This window comes from Cynocephalus volans, chromosome 15, assembly GCF_027409185.1.
Source record: "Cynocephalus volans isolate mCynVol1 chromosome 15, mCynVol1.pri, whole genome shotgun sequence".
Taxonomy (NCBI): domain Eukaryota; kingdom Metazoa; phylum Chordata; class Mammalia; order Dermoptera; family Cynocephalidae; genus Cynocephalus; species Cynocephalus volans.
Window position 1 is genome coordinate 56,328,263 of NC_084474.1, and position 24,786 is coordinate 56,353,048.

At 36.4% G+C, this 24,786-nt stretch overlaps 2 protein-coding genes and 1 pseudogene across 2 annotated transcripts in view; 2 read left to right on the top strand and 1 right to left on the bottom strand.

Moving 5' to 3' along the window:
• The window catches only part of RNF19A (ring finger protein 19A, RBR E3 ubiquitin protein ligase), a 68,928-nt gene extending 60,271 nt beyond the window's left edge, over window positions 1-8,657 (top strand). Inside the window, exons 8-10 of the mRNA XM_063079823.1 lie at window positions 2,333-2,546; window positions 5,688-5,831; window positions 6,472-8,657. Of these exons, the coding sequence (XP_062935893.1) occupies window positions 2,333-2,546; window positions 5,688-5,831; window positions 6,472-7,162 (1,049 nt within the window). The 3' untranslated portion in view covers window positions 7,163-8,657. The remainder of the gene's footprint in view (window positions 1-2,332; window positions 2,547-5,687; window positions 5,832-6,471) is intronic.
• Window positions 3,142-4,344, top strand: LOC134364132 (tetraspanin-3-like; annotated as a pseudogene).
• Window positions 8,658-21,691: 13,034 nt separating the features above from the next.
• Window positions 21,692-24,786, bottom strand: part of SPAG1 (sperm associated antigen 1) — a 77,281-nt gene continuing 74,186 nt past the window's right edge. The window contains exons 16-18 of the mRNA XM_063079844.1: window positions 23,668-23,832; window positions 22,105-22,473; window positions 21,692-21,999 (exon numbers count right to left, since the gene is read on the bottom strand). Of these exons, the coding sequence (XP_062935914.1) occupies window positions 21,868-21,999; window positions 22,105-22,473; window positions 23,668-23,832 (666 nt within the window). The 3' untranslated portion in view covers window positions 21,692-21,867. The remainder of the gene's footprint in view (window positions 22,000-22,104; window positions 22,474-23,667; window positions 23,833-24,786) is intronic.

Genomic DNA, 24,786 nt, shown 5'->3' on the forward strand with positions numbered 1-24,786 from the left:
AAGAAGAAAATGTGCTTATTAATTAATAGTTTAAGTAGGGGGAGTCCATAGATAAATGCAAGTCAGAACTTCCATTATCTTCTTTTTACTAGGCCTAATAGTGTTCATCCAGAAGGACATCAGTGAAATGAACTACCAAGGAAAGGTGTATGGATGAAAGAGAGTGGAATAATTCTGGGTGCCTAACCTCTAATGGGAATATAATGTCTTAAATCCTAAACTTTTCATTTTAAATTTTGCCTAAAACATTACAAATCAGGAAGAAAAGGATATGAAAGAAATGCAGTTCATAAAAGAAGAATTACAGATGGCCAATAAGTCAAAAATATCTTCAACCCAGTGTTATTCAAAGAAATGTGAATTTGGGACAATAACTGGGAGAGGTTAAGAAGAATAAAAGGGCCTTCATGGACTGCCAGTTGGAGTACAAATTAATAAACCTTAAAAAAAAAAAAAGTATTTTCTGTATTCTACCAATTCTTGTTATAGAAATTGGTCTTAGGGAAATAATCAGGCAGATGTGTAAAAATAATGCCCACTTTTCACCTCCCATTCTCTCTAGAACTTACTCCGATCAAATTTTGGTCCCTACCACTTTAGAATTTCATCTCTACCGTTCCACTAAAGCAGAATCACCAGTGACCTCCATGTTCCCAATATAGTGATCAATTCTTGGTCATCTTCTTTATTAACCATACACCTGACATGGTAGACCATACCCTCCTTCTCGAAACACTTCTTTACTTGACTTTTGGGAAACCACTTCTTATCATATCTCCTTTCTACTACTTCTCAGTTTTCTTTTTGGTTCATTTTTTTCTCCTAACCTCTAAATGTTTGAGTTTCCCAGGGCTCAGTTCTCATACTTCTTTTATGTATCTATCTGTACTCATCCCTTAGGTAATCTCATCTGTTAAATAATATATCTAGGCTAGAACTCTCCCCTCCGAACTTCAGACTTATACATCTAACTCTCCTCTTTAATCTGCACTTCAGTGTCTAACAAAAATTTCAAGCTTAACTTGTCTACAGCCAAATTATTTGCTTTGAAAATTGTTCTTCCCTCAGTCATCACCAGTAAGTGGCTTCTCCATTCTTCCTGTTGCTTGAGCCAAAACCTTGACTTACGATGACTTCCCCTTTTCCCCTCATACCCTGCACCTGATCTGTCAGCAAATTCTGCTGCTTCCTTCAGTATTTAGCCATAATCCAACCTCTCCTTATTGTCTCCACTGGTATTACATTAGTCTAAGCTACTGTCCTCTTTGTGGGACAGTTGTAATAGCCTCTTAACTGATCTATCAGCTTCTTCACATCTACACACTATTCCACAGTGCAGCCTAAGTCACACTTCTAAAGTACAGGTCAGATCATGTCTTTCTTATGCTTACAACTTCTCCAGTGGCTTCTAGCTATATTGGGGGGAAAAATCCAAAATCCTTATAATGGTCCATAAGGCTCCACATGATCTGCCCCAGCTATGTGTCTAAGCTCATCATTTGTCACTCTTCTGTTTTTTACCACTCCTTGATTTTTGAGGAAGGCAGCCATGCTCTTACTTCTAGGCTTTTAAGCTTGCAGTTTCTTCTGCCTAGAGTACTCTTCCCCCAGATAATTTTGGGGCCCACTCCTTCACTTCCTTTAAGTTTCTACAAGTGGTACCTTATCAAAGAGGCCTTCCCTGATCACATTGTATAAAATGGTGCACAGACATGCACACACATGGACTTCTCATCTCTCTCATTCTTCTTTACTCTGCTTTAGTTTTCCTCATAGCATTTATCACCATATGATTAGGTGTATAAGAGGAATTCAAATATTGGTGCAAATAAATGAATGCTTCTATACAAAGCATGTGAAAGTACTATAAGATTGGAATATAGTCTTATCAGATCTTATAATAACTTATAGATGATTCGAACCGTGGAATACATCTAGAACTCAACTTTTGGCCCATTCATACTGACCTGAAGAATAATATGCTCTTTAAATGACACCCTTACTGAAAACTGTCACATAATTTTCCTTTAAAGTCAGCTAAATTTTTCAACAATAGAATTCTTTATAGAATTCTTAAATCTGGACTTTAAAAAAAACTTAGTGACCATTTAAAATTGAAGGCCAGTCCATGATCCAACTGTATTCTCTGAAATATTTCCTCTTACTCCATATACTTGTAGTTATATGTCCTCGACTCCAGACAGCTTTTCTATTCCTCTGTATGTTTTATACCTTATATAATAAAATGTCCTATCTGAAATCATGGAGGAATTTAAAAGGGGGGAACTGAGTAATCATACTTATTCAATTTCTTTGAAATATTTTCATCTAGACACAACATCAGTTGCAGAAGCAAGACACAACCCTAGCATAGGGGAGGGAAGTGTTGGTGGTCTGACTGGCAGTTTGAGTGCAAGTGGAAGCCACATGGATCGAATAGGAGCCATTCGAGATAATCTGAGTGAAACAGCTAGCACCATGGCACTAGCTGGAGCTAGTATAACGGGGAGTCTATCAGGAAGTGCCATGGTAAACTGTTTTAACAGGTAAGAAATAGCAGTGTGTTTTGGTTTATTTTGTTTCTGCTTTCTGTTAACTACAAATTATTAATTCGATAGGAAGAGTTTTTTGTTTCTGCTTTTTGGCAACTGGCTGGTTCCAAACCCTTGACCTTGGTATTAGCACCATGCTCTACCAAGTGAGCTAACTGGTCAGCCCTCCAGAATTTTGAACATAATATGTGATGATTATATATAACTTTACTATGTCAGGCTTGAAAATAGTAATGTTAAAAAAATGAAGTTTAGTGATAGAGAGTAATGGGATTTTTACTGTGTTTCAGTTTCCTGTCACAATATACCCATAATGAGGTAAAAACTAAATCTAAGGAATAACATTCTGCCAATTTTTTCACTGCACTTATTAGATTTTATATATAAATCAGTGCTGGAACTGCTTCAGTGGACACTGAAGTAAAGGCAGTGCTTTAGCATAGACCTTATCGCTAGGGGTAACAAAAGCTGGATGTTAAGACGTGAGACTGGGAAACAGGTGGAATCAGGACATCCAGGAATGCATGAACTGGGTCCAGGATAGTCTGCCTGGGTCCCTTTGTGTATTAATGGTTTCTTTATTCTCACCATGTCTTTTACCAACAGCCGTATAGATAAGTAGGAGAAATTAACGTGTTTGTATCTTCCCTTGATTCCTCTTTGATTCACTATTCTTCTGTTTATTAACCTTGATTTAAAAAAAAAAAAAAAAACCGTAGGGAAGATTACAGGAATTAAAAGTAAATCAGGAGGTGCTTCCTGGGGCCGGGGCTGTGCAAGGGCGCCATACAGGCCAGGCAGTTCCCAGCAGGAAGGCACCGCTGCAATTGCCACCTTACTCGGGTAAGCACAGCCCTGCTTGCTGTGCAGGGCTTCCGTGGGCCTCCGGCACCACGGGCCAGTGCGGCACCACCTCCTCCAAGACTGTGCTGGTCTTTCTCAGCCTTATTTTCTGGGAGCTCTAACACCTTGTTATTCAAAGTGTGTGGTCCAAGAACCAAAAGCATCAGCCTCACCTGGGAATTTGTTAGAAATGCAGAATCTCAGGCCCCACCCCATACCTACTGAATCAGAAACTGCAGTTTACCAAGATCCTTAGGGAAACTGACATTAATATGCTATGTGGGAGCCTGCTTTCATCACTTACAAAGATTACGACCATTTCTTTGAGGATGTGTACACACTCATCCTCGCTGTAGTGGTCATAGCAATAGGAGCTCTGCTTTTCGTTATTAGGCTAATTGACTGCTGCAGCACAATCTAGGAAAGTCTCTGCAGACTTGCTGTGTTTGTTATCATTCTACTCTTGGTTTTTGTCACAGAAGTTGTTGTAGTAGTTTTGGGATACATTTACAGAGCAAAAGTGGAAAATGAGGTTGATCGCAGTATTTAGAGTGTGTAAGACCTGTAGTGGAACCAACCCTAATGCTGCTAGCCAGGCTATTGATTATGTACAGAGACAGCTGTACTGTCACGGAATTCACAACTACTCAGAATAGGAAAATACAGATTGGTTCAAAGAAACCAGAAACCAGAGTGTCCCTCTTAGCTGCTGCAGAGAGACAGACAGCATCTGTAATGGCAGTCTGGTCCACCACTTTTCTATGCCAAGGAATGTGAAGCTCTAGTTGTAAAGAAGCTACAAGAAGTCATGATGCATGTTATCTGGGCAGTGCTGGCATTTGCAGCTATTCAGCTGCTGGGCATGTTGTGCATATGAATCATGTTGTGCAGAAGGAGTAGAGATCCTGGCTATGAGCTCCTCATCACTGGTGGAGCCTATGCAGAGTAGACAACTCAAGCCTGAACTTTTTAGTCTTGTTCTAATTTGAAAGGTGAATTGAGCAGATCTGCTGTTGGCCTCCTGAGTTCATCTAGTGAAAGCACATGTACGCTGGTGTTGGACAGAGTGGCTTGGTATTTCATGTACCCACCCACTTATCTACCCACCTATGACTTTTCTTTTCCCTTGTTCTAGCTGACACTCCATGCCCATAAGTTTTTAAGTACAGTGCTTGGTAAATGTTCTAATTTCAGAACCATTTGTGAGTTGCGTAGTGTGGTAGAATTAAAGGAGGAGGATGTGGGCCTGCTTCTGTTACCTCCAAAGCAGTAATGGGACTGGTGCTGAAGTATCACTGGGTCATTTCAGTCTTCACAATGGAGAACTCTTGGCTAAAGGTTTTTGGGAGGAGGGGGAGAAAGCCAGCTGTCTGGTTAAAGTTAACACCAGATGGTGCCCTCATCAGTATCCTTTTAAGAAATATATACTGTAGTCCAGTAAGATAGCAACTATGCAAAATGGCTGAAATAGGTTTTAGAATCATAGTGTATATCTTGGTTGGTCTTCAAAATCAGAGACTGACGTTTGGAACTAGTGGTTTTAATCAAAGCTGGCTTTATAAGAAGAGTATAATATATGCACTACTGTTTTAAAACAATTAGTATGAGTGTGTGAATGCATTTTTGTGTAATTGAGCCTATTCATCATGTCTTAAGCTCGTTAGAAATAATGTACACATGTAGACTAGCAAAATAGTATGTAGATGTGATCTCAGTTGTAAATAGAAAAATCTAATTCAATAAACTCTGTATCAGCCCTCAAAAAAAAAAAAAGATAAATCAGTCATATCTATCTTATTTTTAGGTAGTTTGCATTTAAACAGAAACTGTTAAGTTATAGTGGTATACATTATTATCTTTTAATTTAAAATGAGATGTTATTTATAGAACCATTTTTAATGTACACACCCAGAATTTTTTGATTCACTGATTTCTCATGTTTAATGTATTCCAACTTTGGTTTGCTCTGAAACATGACAAAGTGCAACATCTTGAGTAAGAGTAATAGAGTATATTTAAGTAAAAAAAAACTTCATGTCCTTTTTGTGTTACTCTGTTTCTACCTTACTTGGCAGACAGCTGATTTTTCCCGTTTCATTTGGATGACTGGTACTGTGCAGTGTGCTGCCATAGAATTTGAATAATCAAATAATCAACAGGAAACTGAAAAAATAATGGTTTCTAGAATAGCTTTTTGTTACTAGGGTTCTTAACTGAATTATTTAGAGATATTATGGTAGTGCTGGTATTATATATAACTTTGGTTTATATCTGCTACCTCCCCTCTTTAAGGTTGGAAGTACAAGCAGACGTACAGAAAGAACGGTACAGTCTAAGTGGAGAATCTGGCTCGGTCAGCTTGGGAACAGTTAGTGATAATGCCAGCACCAAAGCAATGGCAGGATCCATTCTGAATTCCTACATCCCATTGGACAAGTAAGGAAAAAACTGTTATAAATCAAAGTATTTTTTAAAATTTAATGGAATTATCCCTATCATTAAGCAAAATTATCAGTGAATAATGGTTACCAACTATTAAGTTCTCTGGGAAAAGAAAACAGTGAAATGTTCAGAACAGGCAAATCCATGCACACAGAAAGTGGACTCACAGTCGCCAGGGGCTGGGGGAAGGAAAGAATGGGAACTGACTGCTAATGGGTACCGAGTTTCTTTTTGGAATGATGAAAATGTCCTGAAGTTAGGTAGCAGTGATGGTTGCACAAGTCTGAATATACTAAAAACCACTGAATTGTGCACTATAAACAGGTGAACTTTATGATATGTAAATTATTTCTCAATAAAGCCATTCTTTAAAAAAAGAATGTAACCATACTGCCTAGAACAGCATAAGCAATAAATGCATCTACAACTGCAAAAAAATTTGATGCATTATAAAGACAGCCCCCTTATTTCAAGTAGGTTTTTTTTAGTAGAATGTGTCCTGTGTCAATATGTTCTGATAGCTTTTATAGTCTTTGAATTTTTCACAGTGAAACCCCTCTCCCTTTGCTGTCATCTGAATAAAAACAAAAAAAGAAGTCAGAAATTGTTTATATTCATTACTTTTACGTTCCAGAGAAAGCAACAGTATGGAAGTACAAGTAGATATTGAATCAAAGCCATCCAAATTCAGGCACAACAGTGGAAGCAGTAGTGTGGACGATGGCAGTGCCACTCGAAGTCACGCTGGTGGTTCATCCAATGGCTTGCCTGAAGGTAAATCCAGTGCCACCAAGTGGTCCAAAGAAGCAACAGCAGGAAAAAAATCAAAAAGTAGCAAATTGAGGAAAAAGGGTAACATGAAGATAAATGAGACCAGAGAGGACATGGATGCACAGTTGTTAGAACAACAAAGCACGAACTCAAGCGAATTTGAGGCTCCATCCCTCAGTGACAGTATGCCATCTGTAGCAGATTCCCACTCTAGTCATTTTTCTGAATTTAGTTGTTCTGACCTAGAAAGCATGAAAACTTCTTGTAGTCATGGTTCCAGTGATTATCACGCCCGCTTTGCTACTGTTAACATTCTTCCTGAGGTAGAAAACGACCGTCTGGAAAATTCCCCACATCAGTGTAGCATTTCTGTGCTTACCAAAACTGTTTCATGTTCAGAAGTTCCACAGTTGAATCATATTGCTGAAGAACATGGTAACAATAGAATAAAACCTAATGTTGATTTATATTTTGGTGGTGAACTAACAGAAACAAACAACAACCACTCACATCAGACAATGGAATTAAAAGTTGCAATTCAGACTGAAATTTAGGCCTATAAATGCTGCAAAATAATTACCACTGAACAACCTTGTTTGGAGCTGGTTGAACTACACGTGACTACTTTGAGTTTCAAGTTACCAGCAAAAGCCGGGTTTCATAATCATAATGCAGATACATTTTCTTTGTTCAGCAAAGCATTGTATTTCATGTGGATCTTAATAACCAAACTATGAAGTGAAGGCTTTAAAAGTGCATTATTGTAAGGATAATAAATCTTAAGAGCAAAGCAAGTTTTGTGTGTTTGCCACAAACCATTGCTTCAAGCACATAATTGTGTATTTAGTTAGAAATTTGGCTTAATTTATAATCAATATAAAATACTAATGCAGGTCTACAGCATTCTAATGAAGAAAACTTGAGACTTAGGGATAAGTGGTTAGTGACATTTTATTGAAACCACTAAGGGATACTGTTTAAAAGAACTTTGCAAGTTACTCTTAGTATACGATACTCTTTGTAACATTTCTATTCATAACTGGGCATAATTTCATTTTTTTCATATGCAATGTGGATATATAAAGCTTAATGCAGCCCATTTGCTACCATTTGGATACTTAGACACTGAGCAAGATTGTGGCAGTTTTTGCACAACTTTGAAATAGAAATACCAGGTACTCTATATATCTTGTATCTTGTTGATGCCATCTTAGAAGAAAAATGTAAAGGTAGGCAATTAAGTACACTGACAGCAACAAATAAGATATATAAAACTGTAAAATAAAATCCCATTAGGTTGTAAGATTACAAAAAAGTCACCTTTCACTAAGGGGAAATTTGTACCCCATTGATTTCTGGTGCCTTTGGGATAGACTGGGTTTTAAGGACCTAGTTTGAGAATTTTGCTGTATTGTTTGCCATAGCGTTATCTCTAGTCACCTTGGATTATATAGAAAAATACAGAAAATAAACATGAATGTGATTAGTAACAATGCTGAAAAAGTATTAGCCTACCAAAGACACACTCAAGCTTTAGTGAGTAACATTACATAACCTCAGTTTTTAACACATGGGTATCTTCTCCAACCATGAAGTCAAGCACCATGCAGAACTTGTACCCAGTACACAAAAGGTCCATCTATGGTTAGCTTTATTTGCTTTTGCTTTTGTTTATGGAAGATGTTCAGCTGACATAAGCAGAAGTTGGCCAAAATACTGCCTGTACTGTTACCTTCCTGTATAATTCACTTAAATAAAGCAGGTTAACCTCAATGATAGCAGTTAAAATGTTCCATCTTATGTGTTTCTTTTAAGTATTACCATTACGGTGCTACTAAGCATTTTCTTTTGAAAAAAAGAAAAATGCCATGGGCTGCAGTCTTCTTCCATCACTTCTTCACCAGGTCCATTAATATGCTTATAACACTAGTGCCAGTTATTTTATTTGATAATGCTCATATCGTATTTGTATATTTGTTTGCATTCCAATTTTGTTCAGTAATGAGTGTGTAAACTTGCATACGTGAAATAAATGTAAATATTAATGTATTGCTGTTTTTTGGTGTGTTCCACAGTTGAATCATATTGCTGAACACAGGCATTTTTATAAGAATAGGAATATTCATTTGCCGTGTGGTAATATTCATAAATATTGCAAGCCATGGAGATAAGTCCGCCTTCTGGTCTCAGCCAAAGGGAAGCATTTGCAGAACTTCTCAATAAACAATGTTAGAAGCTATCTTCCCTTTATGTCTAATTCCTACCTTTCCCCCAGAAAGAAGATGCTTTATTCATTGACATAATTTTATTTTAAGTAAATTGGTTGAATTTAACTTAAGTAGATCTATCATTAAATTGTGAAAAGAGATTAGTATTATAAATCCTCATCTTAGAAAAGTAAAAAGATCTTAAAAGATGATTTTAAGAGATTCAACTCTGGCAACATTAGATTATGAAACTAGCCATTTAAACCCAAGCTAACAGTAATCAAATGCTTTCTTTTCTTGTAGCTGCTATAAAATGCATAGATGGTTTTCCTGTTTTCCTAGTACAGTAATCTCTATGGATTTGTTGACTGCCTTCTTGACATTTCTGTGAAAGGCTAAAGATGAAATGGAAAACTAAATGATCATAGGAGGAATACAGAAAAAGTGGTACCATATAGGAGGCCAATGCATTCAGTTCACCCCATCCCCTTTTCTCGTACCCCCAACCAGTACCTCCTCAGTCTCATCTTTCAAATGGTCCAGACCTTTCAACTGGCTTCAAAAGTTTCTTCTCCCATGGATCCTTCAAACTTGGATTAATTCAGGACTAAGCCAGATTCCCCTGGAGCTCAATTCTGGGCTAGTCTGGAACAGGAGAATATGCCAAGGAATTCAAAATAAACTTTAACTCACTAAATCTCTTTGAAACCCTTTGTACTTTGTTTTCTTTAAGGCCTATCTAAAAAGGGGTAGAGAAAAGAATACAAAAATTATAATGGTATTACCCTACTATTGATAATGTATACCACCAGTTTAACTGGTAAGTTTTCTTAAATGTACAAATTCTCAGCTTCAGAGCACTGAATTAGTTAGCTTTTTATGTTACTCACATAATCCATCACTCAACTTATCTTTGCAAGGAATTTGGTTAATTTTTAAATATATAAGGCTTTCCATAGCATATTATCTAGTTAAATATAGAAAACTAAGAGCTATTCCTATATGGCATGAGCAGAATAAATAAACTCCTGCTCCATACATTGTTTTGACATTCCATTCGGAGTCATCAAGGTTCTCAAGCCTGTATTTTACATGGTTCCTTTTAAGGAGTTTTTTTCATTTTTTTCCCTCATTAAAATTTGTGATATCATTGCTAAAAGCCAGTGTTTACATAGTGGTTGACTTTGAATGCTCAAAATAGTATTCTAATTATTTAGGTAGCCATCATTTAACAGATGAATAGTGAAATGGAGTTTGCAGTTTTTCAATTTAGTTGAAATTGAATCACTACACTTCATATGCTAGTCAGAATTTTTGTGATTTTTACCAGTTTATTCATTCAGCAAAGCAAAGTCAATGCTAGAGATACAGCACAGTACCAAATAAACACTCTGGCTTCAAAGAGCTTATATTGTAGTTGGGAGAAATACAAAAATAATGAACATATACTACACATAGCTTAAAATAATGGCAGATGATGGTTACTATGAAAAATATGAGGTGGGAGGTGGGAATAGAATGACTGGGGGTACTGGGAAATAGTACTGTTTTATACAGGGCAAATAGGAAAGGTCTCTGCTTAGAGGACATTTGTGCAAAGATATAAAGGAAGTAAGGAAGGAACTATGTTGGCATACCTGATGGGTGAGCATTTCAGAAACCAGTCTTCTCCACGGTGAATTAATGGACAGTTTTGACATCAATCCTGGAATTTGAGTTTGATATATAGTAGGGCAAGTTTGCCAGCTTGTTTTTCTCGGAGAGCGTCTTGACTGTTCCTCACACTTTTTATTTCCATAAACATCTTAGGATAAACTTGTCAAGTTCCACCAGTTTCAATTAGGATTACATTGAATCTATAATTATCCCTACAGAAGTCTTTCACATCTTTTGTTTAATTTTATTCCCCCCAGGCACCTGATATTTCTTATGCTTTTGTGATGGTGTCTTTTTAAAATGACATTTTCTGTTACTAATAATATATAGAAATAGCACTGGTTTTTGTTCAATAATTTTGTATCTGGGGAATTTTACTCTTTTAATTCCATTTATCCGGAGATTGTTTGGGATATCTGTGTCCACAATCAACATCTGTGAATATATTTATTTAACACTCTTCTACAGTGCTTTGAAGTGTCAAACAGTTTCTAAGCACTTTTTAAATATTAACTTATTTACTCCTCAGAATACCCCTGTGAAGGGGGTACACTTACTATCCCCATTTTATAGATGAGGTAACTGAAGCACAGAGATATTGAGGACTTTACCTGGAGTTTTATAGCTGGTAAGTAGCAGAGCTAGGATTCAAATTGTTTTGTTTCTTGCTCTTAGATCATTACATTGTTTATTTCTTTTTCTTGCCCATTTGCCCTGTTAGAACCTCTAGTGTACAGTGCTGAATAGCAGTGATTATATATAGGGGGCATTTGTTGATATGTTAATAAATCTCAAAGGGAAATCTTTCAAAGTTTCAACCATTAATTATGATACTTGCTGCAGATATTTTTGTAGATACCCTTTATCAAATTCAGTAAGTTCTAACTCTTAGTTTGTCAAGGGTTCTTACCTTGAAAAATATGTTGAATTTTATTGGCTACTCTTTGTGGGGGAGGGGACATCTGTCATATAATTGTGATTTATTCTTTTAATGTGTTAATACGGTATGATTTTTCAAATGTTAACCTGGAATAAACTTCAGTACCAGGGTGTGTAAGGTTGGAATTATGTCTTCCATGAGCATTTGATAGAAATTGCTATAAAGACTGTATGGGCTTGAATTGTTTATTTTTTAATACCATGGAGAACTAGGTTTTCAGGGTTAGTAAGGAGCTCATTTTCATCTATATAATATGAGCAGTAAGAACTGGCAAGCTCTAGAATGTGTGGGCTGGCTGGTAACAATATAGTTCTGCTTTTACTTTTTTCCTTTTTCTTTCCAGCCTTTTGCCCAAATGGCATTGAAGCACTTATTTCTGCTAACTTTGTCCTGCATGAAGGAGGTAAAACTTAGACTTTACACAACACCACGTGTACCACGTACCTCCAAATTCTTTTTTTTTTTTTAAAGATGACTGGTAAGGGGATCTCAACCCTTGGCTTGGTGTTGTCAGCACCACACTCCGAAGTGAGCAACCGGCCATCCCTATGTAGGATCAGAACCCATGGCCTTGGTGTTATCAGCACTGCACTCTCCCGAGTGAGCCATGGGCCGACCCTTCCAAATTCTTAATTCTGAATTCAAGAAACTAGGAAAACAGAAATCATATAAAGAATGAAACTCTAGGCTCTTGAGGGCAGGGACCTTGTCTTTTTAAGTTGTTTGAAACAACAGCGGCTGAAAAAGCAGTCACTTTTAACAAAGTTTTATACAAAATATGTAAGTTTATAAATATTCTAGAATATAGGACAGCAACTGGAACATAATTTTTCAGTGTTAGTATAGCCATGGCATTTTAATTTTGCTTCCCAGGTGCTTTTTGTTGTCATTTGTTTAAAGAAAATGTAATACTTTCAGCTAAAGAAATCATGATTCCTTTAGAGATAACATGAACTGATGTTTTGGAGGCAATTACTATTTAAAGTTTAAATAAAATGTACACAAAAGAATTTATTTCCCTACCTCCCTTTATTCCTTTTCTTGGCCTTTTTAAGCTTTGTTCCTCCCCTTTCTCTTCTCTCTTCCCACATTACCTTCCTCCATAACCAGTGCAAATAACCAAATATGTACTACACTGCAGTTTCCTCCATGTTCACATAGTCACACATACTACATGTATACACTGATTATTTTCTTGATTTTTCTCAATAATGAAATCTGTCCAAGTCAACTGTATAGCTCTAATTCATTCTTTTTATGAATGCATAAAAAATCTATAGTAAGTGCTATAATTATTACAACATTTTCATATTGATGAGCATTCACTTTGTGTCTTGTTTTTTGTTTTTTCTTCACTACAAAACAAATATCCTAATACATAAGTCTGTGCTTAAATGTGGGAGAGATTCATGAAAATCAAATGGCAAGGTCAAAGTACATGTATTTTAAATTTTAATAAGATTATGAGTGCCTTCCAAAATAGGCTGTCACAATTTACAGTCCACCCTGCACTGGCCAGCTGCCAAAACAAAAAAATTTACAGTCCACTAATATATATAATCACAAAAATACATTAGTCCCCTTTTCTCTGCATTTCACCAACAACAGGTATTAGAACTTTATAATTTTTGCAAGACTGGTATAAAGTATCTTCTATCTTCTGCCTTTTATCTTTTTTTTTTTTTTTTTTTTTTTTTTTTTTTTTTTTTTGCCTTTTATCTTTTTTTGCCTTTGGGGGTGGTGGTATTTGAATTTGTTATATCCTTTGCCTTTTTTCTTTGGGGTTGTTTTCTCCTTGTCAATTGGAAAGAGATCTTTGTATACATATAGGTACTAATGAGTTCAGAGTTATATTTTCCTCCAAATCTATCATTTGTCTATTGACTTTATTAGTTTTTTTATTTTTGAATATTTTTAGATTTACAGAAAAGTTGCAAAGATAGTTTAGAGAGTTCCCGTATACTCTGTATCCATACATTATATTTTTGAAATATGAAAGCTATATTGTGTCTAATTGTAGTATTTCAGACCTAATCATGGTTAAGTTCTCCCCTGATCCTAAGTTGTACTTGCAGTCTGCTAGATTTCTTATGAGATTTATATTTAACGTTTTACATTTGCTCTAATCTGTCTTGCTTTTAGTGTCATACAGAGGTCCAATTTTATTTTCTTCCAGATGTAAAGCCATTTGTGATTACACTATTTTTTAAATAATCTTTTATCTTCCCACTGATTTGAATACTACTATTATACTAGAATCCATTTCTAGATTTCTGCCAAAAATCCTGCTGGGATCTTGGTTGAGATTCCATTGAATCTATAGATAGATAGATCAATATGGGGAAAATTGGCATCTTGATAATATTGAGGCTTCCAATCAATAAAAACTATTTATCTATTCTTTTATTTAGTTCTTTAGTTTCTCTCAACAATACTTTGTAGTTTTCAATGTACAAATCTTTTAAAAATCTCATTCATGATGATTACTAGTATATAGAAATATTGACTTTTGTATATTGATCTTGAATCCTACAGCCTTGTAAATCACATTAACTCTAGTAATTTTTTGAGGATTCCATAGATTTTCTATATAGGTAATTATGTCTGCAAATAAAGACAGTTTTATTTCTTCCTTTCCAATCTGGATGCTTCTCATAACTTTTTGAGTGGGGGGGGCCCTACTGCACTGGCTTCAACCTCTGGTACAGTGTTAAATTGGGTTGGTAATAGTGGATATCTTTACCTTTTTTCCAGTCATAGAGTGGAGGTATTTAGTCTTTCACTGTTAGCTTTTATTCCTTCTGCTAAGTTCTCAGCAAGCTCAAATAAGACGGCCTTTTGGGACTGATTGGAGGACCCCAGAGTTTGCCTCTGGTATTCACCACCTTGCGTGGTTTGCCTGTTGTCTTTTCCCCTCATTCATCTTTTTAAAATTAAGATAGAGTTCACATAGAATAAAATTCATGGTTAGAGCTCAGCCTTATAAAACCAAGATCACAGGTTTGGATCCCTGAACTGGCCAGCTACCAAATGAATAAATAAAATTCACACTTTTAAAAGTGTACACAAAAATATGATTTTTAAGTGTATAGTCAGCCCTCTGTATCTGTGGGTTCTGCATCTGCAGTTGAATGAATCTGCTGATCAAAACCTTTGGATACGAAGGGCGGTACAACTATCAGCACTCTCTCATTCCAGAATATTTACGTCACCCCAAAAAGAAACCCTCTACCCACAGTTTCCATTCCTCCCTCCTCTCAGTCCCTAGCAATCACTAGTTTACCTTTTGTGTATTGGTTGTCCATTCTGGATATTTCATATATATGGAATTATAAAATGTGGCCTTCTGTGTCTAGCCCTCTTAATAACGCTTTCAGGGTTTGTCCATGGAGCAGCATGTATCACTACCTCATTCTTTTTTATGGGTGAATGATATTCTGTTATGTGGATATGCCCCATCTTTGTTTATCCATTCATCAGTTAGTTGATGGACATTTGGGTCTGTTTCCACTTTGGGGCTATTATGAATAATGCCTTAATGAACATCTGTGTATAAATTTTTGTGTGAGCATGTTTTCAATTTTCTGGGGTATAATTTGGAATTGTTGGACCAAATAGCAACTCTATTTAACTTTTTGAGCAAATGCCAAACTGTTTTCCAAAGCGGCTGCACCATTTTACATTCTCATCTGCAATGTATGTGGTTTCTAATTTCTCCACATCCCTGCTAATACTGTTATTGTCTATTATAGCCATCCTAGTGAAATCTTTGCTCTCGTTTTTGCAAATATGAATTAAGGTTAAAATTGTGTTTATTGAAAAGGCCTCCTATCCCACTGCTTAATTACATCAAATAACTGGTCCTATGTTACAGGAGGGAAAGTGGCATAAGAGAGGTCAAATGACAGGTAGTAAGATTAAATTTTTAGCTAATTTTGGATTTGACTTAGGTCACTATTAAAGCCTTAAGGAAAAACAGAAAGTCAATTTGAGTTGCTTTATAAGTCTCCTGTGTGATTTCTGCCTGCTGTACAGTAAAGCATACCTACAGCGGCAAGAGTTTTAGACTAAGTTTCTAGTATATGTGATACTGGAAATTCTACAGTAATCAGTCATAATGAGCTCTTCCTTCTCATTGATCTGAGTCTGTTAACTACTAATACCTTTGACACTTGAACATTTCATTAATGCTCTTTTTTCTTACTAGAGTCTCTTACATCTGGTGTTATTGCAGATCTTTTTTTGGGGGGGGGGGCATGGCTGGCCCCTATGGGGATTCAGGCCCCTGACCTTGGTGTTATCAGCACTGCACAATAACCAACCGAGCTAAGCAGCCGGCCCCGATTTTTTTCAAATTAAGCATAAGATCAATAAAAGCAGGGGCTTTCTTTTTTATTTATCCCCCACAGTATTTTATTTAGTTCACTTTTCACTTATAATACTTATAAAATTCAGATATTAATTATTGCACATTTAGCTTCTATGCCAGTGGGTCATAAATTCCAGCTTCTCTGAGAATCACGATATTTTAAGATTCCCAAACCCTTGGACTTTAAGATTCCCAAGTGACTATGCAAACATTACAAGAATGATTGTTTGAGAAATATTTGGACTGTCATTATAAACTTCTCAATAACTGGAACTTCTGTAATCTGAACTCTGGAAACAAGAGTACCTTTCAAGACAATATCCTCCCGATTTATTCACTCAACATTTACTAAACACCCACCAGTCTATGCCACACTTTGAATATACAACTGTTTGTGTGTTGCCAAAATAGTGATGACAGGTTAGAAAAGATGCTTGCTATTAAAATAAATTCTCTGTGCGGCTCAACCTGTATAGAAGTCTCTTGGCTGTTGTAACATGACTAATTTCCAGGAGATGGCACCAGAGGTCCAAAGCCAGCCACTTCTCTGGCTATAATATTTCTGTTGAAGGGGTTTTAATGTGTCTGATAACCTTAACTATTAAGGTTTCTATAGTATTTGAAAAGGGTTTTCTTATCCTTTTCTGACAACATAGATGAGATCATTATCCTTAGAGGAAGAAAGCAATTATACACATGGAAGGAAAGAGAAGACACTTGTTAAATACCACCAGGCTTTTTTCATGAAACACATAATACAACAACCCCGTAGGATAGGAAGATATCCCCATGTTGCAGATGAGGAGCCTAAAGGCTACAAGGACATACAGCTCCTAAGTAGAGCTGGGATTTGATTGCTGGGATTGATGGTGCCAAAGTCTATGCCCTAAAGCAGTTTCCCAGAGAAAAAGAAAAAGGCAGTTGCTGGGAGTTAAACTGTCTCTTCCTTGTTTTTCATTGCTTTTTCTGCCATCAATTAACCTTCAACCATCTCTTATTTGATTTTTGGCAAAAGACATAAAAACCTATAAACTTGGCAAAATTCATTGTATTCTGGAGACAGAATTCTCCTTACAGACGTCCCTTGGTAGAGAACTCAGAGAGGCAGGACTCTGACTTGCACATCAATCTTCAGGAGTCCTTTCGGTCTGAGTGGTGACTACAGGCTAACAATAAAGTAAAACAAACAGACTTTGCTTCATCTTGTTCCTAGATAGTGAAATCCATAATGTATTAAGAAAACTATTATACTTGAAATTGTCGTGTTCTGCTATAATTCATGATTCATCTCTCTGCACACAACATAGAATCAACCCTTTTGCAGAGTACACCATTTCTAACAGTGAGACACCACAAGTTGGTAGAATGAAGGGAGTTTTCACCAAGATGCATAAGAAGTAGAAATGAAAAGGTTAAACTTACAGCTCTCTATCTTTGAAGCTTTCCTGACAAACACCAAATTCTCAATACATTCATCACTTTGCAGTGTCAACTTGTAGCCCTTTGCATTTTGAGATCTTGCTCATGAAGGAGGTACTCTCAATTTGCCTGGAAAAGATTATGACTCAATCTGAGCAGTTCAGAAATATAATAGCCTGTTAAGATTCATCATCATAGCTGTCCTTGGCCTTTGTTTCTTCACCTTCCAAATTTCACCTCCAGATTTGTTTGCCACAAATCTCAAACAAAAGGGCAAAATCAACACTGTCGCAGTTCCTCAGCATTTCACAATGCACAATATTTTGTTTGTTCTTACCTGAAATTCAATAGAAGTAAAAGGATTAGATTTAGATGAGATGAGCTCCAAAAAAATCTCTTCAGACTACAATGTAACTCAATTCTATTACTAAGAAAAGGCTGCTGAATTCTATCAAGGTTGTTGAGTTTCAATAGTGATGGGAGGCAGAAGCCAAAATTTCTTCAAAAAAGGAATAAATGAGAGGTGGGAAAAAATGAAGTTAGTCTGTATTTGAAAACAGTGGTATAAGAAAGTGTGGATGCTTAGAAGTTGAAACAGGGACTTTAGGTGGGGAAGATCTGAGTAGGTTTATAGGCTGAAGGAAGGCAGCAGTGGAAAGGGAAATTGGAAATATGAAAAAGATGGTATTGTTCTTGGAGGAAAGTCCTGGAAGAAGAGGAAGGGATAAGATCAGGGTCAGCATTAGAAAGGAGGGATAAGACTACTTTCTGGGAGAGAAAAGGAGTAGGAGTGGAATTTGGTGATGAGTCAAGAGGAAGGGAAGCTAATTGGAGCAGTCATGGGATGGCCTCAGTTATTTCAGTTGAGGTCAGCTGGCTGAAGGTGACCAGGGTAGTGGACCATGGGAGCCTATGTAACAACGGCAGAGGCCAGACATAGGAGATATGAAACCCTAGACTGATGTTCTATACACAGGGTGCTTTCATATTGTCTATGAGCCAGAAATAGTTGCAGTTAGCTCAGTTGGTTAGAGCACAGTGTTGATAACACCAAGGTCAAGGCTTCAGATTCTCATACGGCTAGCCACCATCACCCCCAAAAAGAACAAATAGTATTGATAGTCTCATATTGCATGCAGCTTAGAAGGTATTTTCATATGTTATAACAAACGTGTCAGCCCACATATTTACTAATCACTTAAAAATAAGCAAACTTAAGGCCAGAATGATTGCTCAGGTGTTCTACACCTAGTAATTGTCATGTCAAGAGCCTTTGGTATTTTTCTCCTCCGTCTTTTAATATTTTGTCTTTCACCCTTGTGTTTAGGAATTTTGCTTATAAAGTCCCTAAAGCATGAATTAAGCTTTGGTAATAAATAACCCATACTATGTATAGAATTGCTATCTTTGAGACTTTTCTACTTCCAGATGCATGATTTACAGCACACCAATCAAATATAACAGGTGCTAACATTTTAGTGAAATACTTTTATATACCCAGAAATGTAATTATAAAATTAGCAAGACTTCTCATTCATTCGTTGAATATTTATTGAATCTCTACTGTGCCAGGCATTTTGCTGAGCAATGTCAACAGAACTGAACCTGACATTTTCTATCAGACAAGTACACTGAAAAACACCAAAACAATGTGGTAAGACATCCTGTGCAAAATCAATCTTGGGTGAGTGTGCGTGTTTGTGTAACGAAACGGTTTGCTGAGATGAAATATTAGATGTAGGGTTTGAGAGAGCAAGAAAAGTCTAGAATAAAGGCCAGGTTTCTGGCTTAGGCCAGTGTGTGAATGAATGGTGGTATATTTCACCAAGCTATGGAATAAGTGAAGCCTAAGTTTGATTTAGGGCATATTTATTTGAAGTATCTGTGAGACATCCCTGTGGAGATAAACAGTTTGAAGCTGGCTTTACAGTTTGAAGCTCAGAAGGATTTCAGAGCTGAATATAGAAGCAATACAGAAACAGACTATGAGAGGTTAAGTCTTTGGATATAGTTACAAACCAAGATCTCAGTGGCTTTAACACAAGCAAGCAAAAGCTTGTTTGTACTGTATATCTAATGCAGAGTGGCGGGGCTCTGCTTCAAATTAACTCTCAAAGAACCAGGCTGATGGCTCTTGTAACTGCACTGTCTGGAATATGAGGCTGTCTTAGTCACTGTAGCAAAGGAAAAGACCATAGAGGGCTCTGTGCCAGCTCTTGCTTACTTTGGCTCAGAAGTAGCATAGCACTTTTACCTAAACCCTACTGGCAAAATTGGTCATGGGGCCCCAACCAATCACAAAGAGGCTTAGAAGTAGTCTTGTGTATGCCCAGAAAGGGAAAAAAACAGGTATAAGAGTGGTAATGTCGGGCCGACCCCATGGCTCACTCAGGAGAGTGCAGCGCTGGGAGCACCGAGGCTGCAGGTTCGGAACCTACATAGGGATGGCTGGAGCGCTCACTGGCTGAGCACGGTGCGGGCGACACCAAGCCAAGGGTTATGATCCCCTTACTGGTCACAAAAAAAAAAGAGTGGTAATGTTTGACTCACAGATGAACTACTTGTATAATTAAAATGCTGATATTTTCTGTCAGATTATATGCAGCATGCAACTTTTTGTTCTGTCCAGCTATCATCTCCTTCAGGCTTATCACATAAACCTTATGTTCCACAAATATTAAGATTACATGCAGTTCCCTGAACATGCCAAGTTATTTCACTTTCATTCAAACTGCACCTTCAGTATGCACCCTGATGCCTTTGCACCTCCTGTTTCCTCTGCCCCGCACTTCCTTTTCTTTTGTCTGTATGACAAACTCAAGCAGCGTTCCTCCTCGAGACCTTTCCTAACCCTCCGGCAGGCAGGCCTGGGCATTCCTCTTGTTCTGTGTTATCTATAACTATCTCTACTAGTGACCAAAACCAACATATCCATTGCCTTCACTAATCTGTAACTGTTAAAGGCCGGGCACCTTACTCATTATTTCATACATATATTTAATATTTTCCATTATACAGTACAGTATATATGAGTTCCAGAGATTCCCAGGTTTGGATTTTAAATGGGCCACTCAAAACATCTGTAATCCTCGCTAATTTACACAGCCTCTCTGTGCCATTGTTTCCTCATCTTTAACAGAGTTGTTTGAGGATTAAATTAGACTGTGTGATATACTATGCACAGTGCCTGGCACAAAGTGAAGATCAAAAAATATCACCCACAATTATTAACATCACTGTGTAAGGCAGTGTGCTAGGTGCTGGTTGTGTAACTGTCAACAGACAGCTTCTTTTTTATGTAAAGAGTTTTCCTTTTTATGTCTCTACAGTTACTCTCAATCTCAAGTTGCTATGTATAGGAAAACAGTGGTCCCATTTCCATAAGTAAACTCCATATATAGGACACAATTCTAACACAGTCCATTGCGTTTGGATTTAATAAATTTAATAACATTAAACACTTATAAAAGTTTAGTAACGTTAAAAAGGGGACACCTATTTTGTTTGAAGACTAGAAGTACCATTACAATAGATTTTCACTTATGAATAAAGGAAAGAACAATTTAAATGAAAAATGGCACAGTTCAAAAGATACCATGATGATTTTTTAAATATTATATTTTAAATAATAATATGGAGATAATGAAGGAGATATTAATATTCATCTTCATTTCTAAATGAACAAGAAAATCTCCAGAAAAAGGGAACTGACTACGGACTACAGGAATAAATGACAGTATATTGATAGAGACCTGAAACCTGAATGTTTTATTGTAAGAAATACCTTTACTTTGACCCAGTTAATAAAGGCGCTTACAATATGACAAGAATTCTTCACTTCCCCTTTTTACAGTAGAGGAATACAGTCATAAAAACAGAAAACAAGCAAAGGAGGGAGGGGGAAAGTTAAATATTTGGGGGAAATATGGGGGTGACAATTCAAATATAAATGCAGGTTTAGTTTGCTTTTATATAGTGGTTGTTTTATTGCTTTTATAAGCAATATATAAGGGAGCTAGTAAAAACTGGTAGAAATTTTTGGCAATTTTTGTTCTTAATTATTAGGCAATGCTTCCATGTTAGAAAAAATAAGTTCCTCTTATAGCTCTAAATTAATAAACCCATTTTATTTAATAATCATTTCATGTTATAGACTACAAGGCTGCATTTCATTTTAACTGATGACAATCGACAAGTACTAGTATAAAATAGGATTTGTGTATATCTTAAAAGGGTATAAAGTGATATTATAATCACTGTTAATGACTTTCACTTTTAAAAAAGAACTTTAAAGAAATTCATTTCTATCAAACTTATGAGGACTCCTTCACAACCCAAAGAAGTTCAATTTTACTCAAATTATTAACAGATGAGTTACTAAAAGAAAATGCATACTATAAATTAAACTGTTTTTAACAAGTTCCAAATATACTTATTATTAAATATAAAGATGTTGGCTCTTGTACATAAGAAAATATTTACAACTAATAAAAAGTAGATTGTAGAATATACATGTTCTGTGTACAAAAATAAGAAAAATGTTTTATAGTCCAGAACAAGGGATCTTTTCTAAGCCAGGTTTTGTCCATGCAGCTCTATTACAATACCATCTCATTAGCATTACAGGAACACATACATGCGTGGGAGAAATTTAACAGTAATCTTGATTTAAAGCTCATACTGCCTTTTTAGGGCCTGTACATCTTCTAAAGTAAAATGGTGGTTTGGTGTGTTTGAAAGGTCATCAAATAACTGTCCAATTTGCTCCTTTTGTCCCTTGCTAATTAGTGTCAACATCATCTGAAAGAAGGAAAAAAATTATATTAGCATAAAAAATTAACATTTTAATGTTACAGAAACCCTAAAAAAAATCAATCTCCATTAATAAAATATATTGCCACTTACCTTAAACCTTTCTGCTTTACTCAGATATAAGAGATGTTGATATACCAACGAGGGATCTTTATCAATAAGATTATTTTTCAGAGACTGAATGAGGAGGAGAAATGTATCTCCTTCAAGTTTGTTACTCAACAACACGGGCAAATCTTTTGGTGTAGTGATGGCTAAAAGGTGTGCACAGGCTTCTTTGTCTTTTCTAGTATTGATAGCATTTATAACCTGACCGAATTCATAGGCATTATTAGGCTTGGAGATCTGAAGTTTTTCAGAGTGTTCTTGTGGTCCATTGCTTTCGTCTCCCTTCTCAGAATCAAGGCAGTCAGTGGAGACGTCCTCAGAGGTTCTTTCTGGCTCTTCATTGCCTCCATACACCTTCATGAAAAAAAGATTGTACTGTGACAATGAACAGCAGTCACCACACACATCCTAAGTTACATTTGTCAAAATGGGAACTGAAAACTGCAAGTAGACAGTATTTTATCAAGTTCTAAGTGAAAAATATGTAATTTATAATAAACTGTAAAATCTATAATGTTTTTTAGGAAAAGAACTTTTAGGGTATAAGAATCCAATTTATGGGCGGGCTGATTAACTCAGTTGGTTAGAGCACGCTGCTGGTAACACCAAGGTCAAGAGATCAGATCTCCAAACTGGCCAGCCACCCAGGAAAAAACAAAAAGAATCCAATTAATAAAAGATTAACAAAAGCATTATTCTATAAAGTTTTAAAAACTATTTTTACACTGAAAATATGACAAAACTTTATTCTTAGATCTTTCCGTGAATAAAACTGTTGTATTAAAAAAGGCCTGTAACAATTCTGTCTTTTTCATGATAAATTTCACGTTTACCTTAACAGAGAAGTGAACGTATATTTTTCACTTCTCTTAAAAGTTTTTTCTTTCTTCCTTAAAGGGAAAAAACTTTCTAGCTTCTCTCACATATTTGCCTCTTATTCTTAGTGGAAATATAAGACTGTAAACGGGATATTAGCATTCATGAATGTACAGGAATTCACGGCCTGACATTCTTCACTAAAGGCAAAGCAAAACATTTCAGTTATCTAAAAGCACAAAGACAGATTTGATTCTGATGTCGTCCAAGATCTCTGATGATGCAGTCTTAATTTTAATTCAGTGTGCTTAAAAGGTCTGAGTCAATACGGAAAATCTCCATGGGTGTGGCTTGCAAGGCCCCTGAAACTGCATCAGTCCTGTCAGGATTCTCCAGGTCTACCCTGACGCAAAGCTCAATGGCCATAGGTTCCCAATACCCTCTGCAGTGGAAGCAGACAAATCTCAGGCCAAATGGAAGGCAGGCAAAGAAGGTAAGAACTTTAGTAATGCAGCGACCCCCGATACCATCTATGGACCCATGTCGGGAAATACAATGGCTAATGATGTAGCAAAGACTAAATTCTCTATAACTGGTTAAAATCTTTTCATTGATTATTAGGATAAAAATGCAAAATTAAGAAATTTTTGTAGAACTCATAGGAATATGACCTAAGAATCCCATATAAGATCCCCCAAAAGAGTACTTTAAAAGATAATCAAATGCAAATACCTCCTGAATCTCAATTTTCCTTCTCTCCTTTTCTTTGGTCCATGGTGCTGTATTATCCTTAATATTAAGGAATTTGGTTACCTCTTCCAGTTCCATCTTTGCCTCAACAATACTTGGGTCTAATAGGAGAACTTTATTGAGATCGGTTAAGCTTTCCTGATAATTCTGAAAACAGGAAGACAGAGAACTTAATTTTCATAAATAAAAGAAGTGGCTAGATTAGCCTGAGAGTGATGGAGCGAGTTGTGCAGAGTGTGTGCAGGAGTTCCCACTGTATCACCCTTATAGTGAGCTATAGGGCAAGTCTGCAGCTAAAACAGTATAACTCATAACACAGAACATCTACTAGAGAAGAGCACAGGATATAGAGTTAGAAAACCCAAGCTCAATTCTATATCAACACAGCCTTCCCAGTCCTTAACACATGGTAGGTACTTGTCTGCTAAAGGGATAAACGAAAGAATGAACATCCTCATTTCAGCACCTACCAACAGTGAAACTTAAACAAGATCCTACTTTACCTCTCTAAGCTGCAGCTTTTTTTTTTTTTTTTTTGGTGGCTAGCTGGTAAGGGGATCCAAACCCCATGAGCTTGGTGTTACAAAGCTGCACTCTAATCAACTGAGCTAACTGAACAGTCCTAGTTTTCTCATCTTCAAAATACAGATAACAAAAGCTCTATTCTAATTTTCACAAAGCTGTACCAAGGAATAAATGAATAAATAAAATAATATATGAGTGTCTTAAACCTATAATGGGCTATACAAATGGTAGTTAACATGCCCTTGTTCTATGAAATCTTTCAAAGTTATTTACAGTTCAAAATAGGCTGGAGTCAACATTTAAATTCCAGAAGAGTCAGACAATACACTGGAGAGGCTGAGGGGAAAAAAAGGGAATCTAAGATTATTAAGACATGGTCACTGAATCTAGTAGCAGAGACAGATGCCACAAAACTACAGTCTGCTGCCACAGGCCAGGATCTAGAACTATAGACTAGACTTATATTTTGATTAAACCAAATTGTGAGGATTCCAAGAATTGCAATGATGTGTAACCTCTCTAAGTATTCATAACACATCGATGACAGCATACACTGGAGGCTGAGCCACAGGTAAG